Source organism: Ixodes scapularis, unplaced genomic scaffold (genome assembly GCF_016920785.2).
Source record: "Ixodes scapularis isolate PalLabHiFi unplaced genomic scaffold, ASM1692078v2 PGA_scaffold6__148_contigs__length_123643588, whole genome shotgun sequence".
Taxonomy (NCBI): Eukaryota; Metazoa; Arthropoda; class Arachnida; order Ixodida; family Ixodidae; genus Ixodes; species Ixodes scapularis.
In genome coordinates, this window is record NW_024609881.1 from 101,016,889 (window position 1) to 101,023,451 (window position 6,563).

The following is a 6,563-nucleotide window of genomic DNA, read 5'->3' on the forward strand; positions in this document are numbered from 1 at the left end:
CCGCTCTACCGATATACGACAGACCGGCCATTTGACAACGACGTACTTCATACTGTAAAAATGTTACCCACTGTAACATCATAAAAGGACTTCCTTTTCAGGTTCCACAGAGAGGTACTCCCTGTTAAAGTTTGGCAACAGTACAAAGGTTTTTTTTGTACCGTGGTCGCTAAACTGTGATTTGTGCGGCGGAAGTGTTTTTATCTCAACTATGTTTTTATTTTCTGCACGAACGCAACATTATTTTGTGTGGAAAGGCTCTTTTTTAAACTGAACTTACACACCATCTGGTGCACTCTGAAATTCCTACGATTACATGAAAGGACACTAGTTGATTCGGCAGAGATAATCATTGTTTCATGCCGGTATGCACTATGGTGATCAAAGACAGATATGACCGAGTAGACATTGAATGCTAAACATGCGTGAAATAATTTATGAACAAACTTTGCTGGACTTTTTGCCACTTCAGAATCGCTAGCATTAGAATAATAATTAGGTGACGCCTGGTCAAGGGTCGCAAAGTTGCACTTAATTTCTATACTACGGGCAGAGTATCTGGAGGGTTCGCACGTTCCGCACTTTAGCAATGTATATTCATTTTATCGCCTCACTGAGTATTAGCGTGTTTTTTTCTTCTCAACTTTGAGCAATCTAGACTGCAAATGAATTTTTAACGGCATGTCTTCCCAGATGTAATGTATTTTGGTAGAAAGTTGGCTATATAAGCATGTGTACATACATCGCTCGCATTGATCCAACTCTCGTGTCTTCAAACTGTTAGTAAACAATTCTGTAAAAGGGGATCGGTGGCCTGGTGGGCTAGCGCACACCAGCTGGGAGCACGCGGAGCGAAAGCTTTTGCTTCATGTGCTCCGAGCCCAGAATAACTGGGATTGAACCCAGAAATTCTGGACTCAATCCCCGTTTTGATCTGGATGAGCATCGATCCTACCAGCGGACGGCCGTGTATCACAATGCGCGATGCACGTTAAAGACCACAGGCTAGCCTTTTTACCGCACTGTATCATTTCTGTCTGTATATTACGCGCAAGATTATTAATATTAACATTAATAATATTCTTTTTATTATTATAACTATTAGCATTATTATTCCTATCTTTGTTACCCTTCGGCATTTGTTTGCTCTTGTGTAAAATTGTGTTTTTTGTGTATTTATTAGTTTGTAGATTGAAGTGTGCCAGCACCAAAACCGCGAGGTTGTTCTTCGACACTGTGATAAACATTGATTGATTTATTATTATTATTATTATTTTTTTTATTATTATTATTATTAGATCTTTTATTATGTGAAATAATATTTTTCGAGAGACAAATTTAGATTGCAAGTATTTACACCATAAGAGTGTGGAGTTTTTGGTATATTCACTTATAAGTCAATTGTTGCATAACTCTCCTTATAATATACATTTTTCGTAATATAAAAAAAATTCGCACATTTATATATTCTTGCCTTCGAGGGGCACAGTTGAGGAAACAATTGAGGCTAACCCTGATCGCACACAACCCAATGATAATCAGTTTAATCTAAAGATTTTATTCGGGGAACCAGAGGTAATCTTTTTATACTTCTTAGGGTTATTAGTTCTCGTTTAAAATATAGCATAGTCAAAGCACTACCACAATCGATGAGAGCTTAAAAGCGCAAGGCGTGGTGATCGAGACTCGAACATCTCATTATTGCTGTCCAACCAATGAGATTGCGTCATTTTTTAGTTAGAATGCCTACGAACAAGTCACGAACAAGCATAAACATAAGCCACGCCCCTGGTTTATTTAGAAGTCAGAGACTATAGGAATCATTCAAGGTGTCCAACGTTTAGTTAACACACACTTAATTTCTGACCCTTTCTTCTCGCCGCTGTAAGAACATATATCTGGTATTAAAAAAAGCTAAAATAAATGGACATTGGCTACAACGTTCTTCCTTTCAAGCCACTCCGGCTAACACATAGCAAGCGTAGGTATTTCACCCATCAATTACTTCTCGTAGGGACACATTGCATGACGACATTACCGTATACCCGCGTGGCAATTAACTTTGGAGGAATTACCTATATGGAAATTCCTCTGAATTACCCTAAAGGTAATTTCAATTACCAATCATCCCTCTCCCGGCCTTTTTCGACAAGAGTGAGAAGCATGGAATCTTAATTTCTTATTAAGCACCGAGACTTACGCGGATATTGTAAGTATGATGGATCACTTTCCACCTCTTGGGTGTGAATTCCCAAAGCAAAAGCAAAAGACGCAATGCTTACGTAAAAGTCTAACTGGTTCTACTGTGCACTGTGGACCGCGCGAGCAACACCTGACAACTCGTCGAGCAAGTAGAAGTGTGGAGACACCGTAGGAGCCACGAGGCGTATGACCGGTTTCGAGATGTCCAAACCGATATTGCAATCATAAGGACATTGAGCAGTCAAGTGGTCGCCCAGCGGGTAACAAATCCCTTCTATGCCGTGCCGCTGTGCAACGCGCGCGCAAGACACCGCGCAACCTCTGTGACGACAATATTCACGGACGCAAGGTCGGACACCGTTTGTTTTCTATAAAAGGCTCGTTTTTGAGCCTGGTGTCCATCATTCCGCTCGAGGAAGGATTTTAGGAAACCATGAAAGCCATCGTTGCGGCCTTGTTTTTGGCGTGTGTTCTGGCCGTTGTGTGTGCCTTTCCCGGTAAAGGTAAGCCGCCCGTTTTGTTTTGTTCTTTTGCACGGAATGTCCCAAAAACATTTAAGGGGCTGTAATTACACAAAAGAAAAACAACGTTTTAGAGCTAGTTATACGAACCAGACGCGAAATTTTCCGGACTAACCGTTATGTTATTCAAAAGTTTTAAGGCAGCTTCGGGAAATTTCAATGGGAAAATTTGGCTCGTTTTCGTCTGTTTTCGGGCATTGGCGCCTTTCAACTTCAGCCATTTTCCCATCGCAAATTTCCGAAAATCAGTTAAAAACTCTGAAGTAGCGAGGATTTGTTTCTTAAAGTGTGGCATCTGGTTTGGACCACTAGCGCTACATTTGGGCCCATAATGAGGGTTTTGCGATGCGTATTGTATATTTGTGGTGAAGAAACACTTCTTTATTACTGTGTAGTAGAAAAACGGGCTCTTGTTAGCGCCAAGGCTTCGTACCAGCGCTTAAAGGCGTTTGAACGTCGATTTTTACGAAGTCTTAGTACAGGGTCGTGTGCTGGAACAGGTTCTGAGATGTACCATATTTATCGGGCTACCGGGCTATATATAGTCCATACCTATAGTGTATAAGGCCCAATTTAGGCCGAAAAAAGTTTTTGCTTAGCGACTCCGCATTCGGTGCATAATCCGGACGCCGTGCATAGTCCTCACCTGGGGCTTAGTTGACACAAAACCTCTTCATACGCGGCACACCTTGACAAACTCCTGCTTTCTCAGCTCATAAAGTAAAGAAGCTCATATTAATAAATCATTCATACACTCTATCATTCATAAAATTCGTCACGTCTAGTCGCACCTGAACGATCTTGAAAAATAAAATTCATGGATAGTCCACAAGCCTGATAGTCCGCAGGGCATAAAATTTCAACTTTAAAAAAAAGTATAGCCCTCGAACCACAGACCGAAAAATACGGTAATTGTATTCCTGCTAACAGAAAGAAAAACACGAAAAAAAAACATCAACAAAAACAGCCGCACAGGGCAGCCGGGAAAGCACATGCTGTCGCAAGCCTGTCAAGGACACGTTAAAATGCACGCGATGCGTTCGCCTGACCCATGACTCACCGGTCGGGGCGCTAAGCTTCTAATTGTCTATAGGTAATAAACTGCGTCGTAGTAAGCATTGGAGTGTCAGGTTGAACGAACGAATGGGAATTTGTTTGCTATGACATAATGCTCACAGCTTAAGGAACGCAAGGTCTCGCGAATCCCGGGCGTCTTATTAACCTTTGCCATCCAATTAGATTTCGGTACTAACCGGTAAGAACGCCGAAGGACCAATCGGGAAGCAGGAAACATCAACATCATAAGCCCCCCATTCCTTGACTTGGCGGTGACTGGACTGTTTATTGTGAGTCCAGACAGAGCCAACGTTAGGAGGTGATGGGTTTATTTGGATACCTTAATCGCCCTCAAAGGGCATTATGTAAAAGGGGAGGAGGATTGGTTGCAAAGCAGTATCAATCGAAAATACTCATTAAAAAAAAAAACACAAAAATATGAGCCACACTTAAGTACATATGCATCAAAGACCCAAATAAGTATATAAATGTTAACAAAAAAGAACCTGATTACTTTGACAAACACCATTATCGGGCAAGTCGTTTCAGTCAGCAATGGCGGATGGCAAAAACGAGCAGAAAAACAAGAATGACTGGTTCAATCAAGAGCGTCAAAAGCATAAGTTTCTGTTTGATATGTTCTGTGATCTGAGAACACCTACAAAAACTTGACGAACACTATGATGGTAGAAAACATCGTAAGGGTGCAGGCGAGCTGGTGAATATTACCCATGTTAAATTAACCAGAGACTGGGGTAAAGAAGAAACATCAAAACGTACAAGAGACAGAAAATAGACAGGACGACGTCTCCTGTCTATTTTCTGTCTCTTCTACGTTTTGAAGTTTCTTCTTTACCCCAGTCTCAGGTTAATTCAACATGGGTACTATGATGGTGCGCATTTGACGCTGTCTGTTCGGTACCATCAACTCGCAGCGTCGGTGGTATCTGGATTTAAGGTGAAACGTAATAAAGAGAAACGTCTCGAGCATTGTTAAACAATGAATGCGAATTCTTTGCATTTGTGGAAAGAAGAAAAAAAGATTCACAGGCTCGTGTAATGGAAAACAATCTCCTTCGCTGTACGAGCTTGAAAATATGTGGGCTTGGGCGAGTTGATTACTAATGATGTATAAAAAATTGCGCACAAAAGAGAATGAAGAAAGGGCAGACACAAAAATACGAACAAAGACCTATTTTTATACACTCCAATCATTGTTTTTTTTCATATTTTTTATCTCCCCTTTGTCCCTTGTTTTTTTGTCCTCTATCTTTTTACAGTACGAGTTTAAAATACTTTATTTGGAACATCACTTCATTCACCATTAACCTGAGAACTCGATGGAAGCTATGCACCCACCAAACCAATCAATTAACTGCCTTTCGTCGCTTGACCCCACTCTTAGCACCTGAGTGATCGGGATCATGAGGTGCGAGACGTAAGCTAGACTGGACGAACGAGCAGGTGGCCTCCTCCACCTTGTAAACCTGGCGACGTACTATCGGGGAAAAATGAAATGCGAACAGAGGAGCGCGTGGCTCGCGGTACAGGCTGCGCCGCCTGGAAGTGAACCTAGGGGCGAGGGTGCGTGCCTACTTCGATGTGTTCACGCCCCTCGATTGGCGCTCCAAGTGCGCTGAAAGCTGTCACCGCTATCTTTGCCTGCTCGGCGAGTGCGGCGAGCTTCTTTGCACCGCACGCGCTGAGCCAGCAAAGATAGCAGTGATAGCTTTCAGCGCACTAAGAGGCGCACTGCTGAAGCTTGGGGAGCACAGAAGGAGGGGCGTGAACGCGTCGGAGTAGGCCACGCACCCTCGCTCCTAGGCTCACTTCCAGGCGGCGCAGCCTGTACCGCGAGCCACGCGCTCCTCTGTTCGCATTTCATTTTTCCCCGATAGTACAAAGATAAATCAAAACATATTTTCATACGAGAGTTTCGCGCGCGCTCAGGCCCTCCTCACGCAGCGGCGAAAGCTCGAACTAGGCCTGCAGTCTCGAGGAACAGTTGCGTTACCTCTCCGGCCTCTTCTATGACGGAGGAAGCAGGAATTTTAGCGCAACGCTCCACTCCGGAAGTCAACCGTAGTTATGGTTTATGTGAAAAAAAGGTCTCTGCACGTGCATTGGCGAGGTGATGCAACCCGCCACTTGATTAAGAAGCTTGTGTCATCTCTTTCTGTCCATCCATCCGTCTAAGGTCATGTGGGATTTTGAAAGTAGCCTGGGAGACGCTTTTCTACCCAGTATTTCTAATATTTTTATATGTGTGACCCATAGGACCTCTACCTTTCCCGAGGCCGACCAAATGCGGGCCCGGTGAGACGTTCAAGACCTGCGTGAGCAGCACTTGTTCTGAGACCACGTGCCAGAAGCCAGTCCTGGGCCCTGCTTGCACGGCCGACTGCAGGAGCGGTTGCTTCTGCGCCGACGGATACTTCAGGAACAGTCGCAAGCAGTGCGTGCGAAGAAACCAATGTCACTGAAGGAAGCACGCGGCCCTTGGATGTGGGCGTTATGCCCAATGAACTCACCTCTCTCATGAGTTAAAATTTTCTTGTTTTTTTTTGTTTTTTTTTAATAAAGCGAAGTGCCACTCGTATTGCGTGGCATTGCTTTACGTAGTTTTCATAACGCCAATTGAAGTCTAGTTTTTGACGCTCCAAATTGATGGAAATATTATTATAAAGTTTGTTTAAATCTTATATTTTTGTCCTGATGTCATCAACAATATATAATTTCACGAGACCAAGATAAACGACTGTGTCGAGAGAACTTGGTGACCCT

General features: G+C 43.2%; 1 protein-coding gene across 1 annotated transcript; it reads left to right on the plus strand.

Annotated features, from left to right (window-relative positions):
* The first annotated feature begins 2,622 nt into the window (after positions 1-2,622).
* Positions 2,623-6,268, plus strand: LOC8031566 (chymotrypsin-elastase inhibitor ixodidin). The gene is made up of 2 exons (XM_029969409.4): positions 2,623-2,705; positions 6,057-6,268. Exons 1-2 carry the CDS (start codon positions 2,636-2,638, stop codon positions 6,260-6,262), a joined length of 276 nt encoding a protein of 91 aa, XP_029825269.1. The 5' UTR covers positions 2,623-2,635; the 3' UTR covers positions 6,263-6,268.
* The last annotated feature ends 295 nt before the right edge of the window (positions 6,269-6,563 follow it).

Excerpts from the sequence above, each read along its gene's own strand:
- LOC8031566 (XM_029969409.4), top strand. The coding sequence starts at position 2,636 with ATGAAAGCCATCGTTGCGGCCTTGTTTTTGGCGTGTGTTCTGGCCGTT. Across the intron at positions 2,706-6,056 it reads GTGTGCCTTTCCCGGTAAAG|GACCTCTACCTTTCCCGAGG; the intron begins GTAAGCCGCCCG and ends TGTGACCCATAG.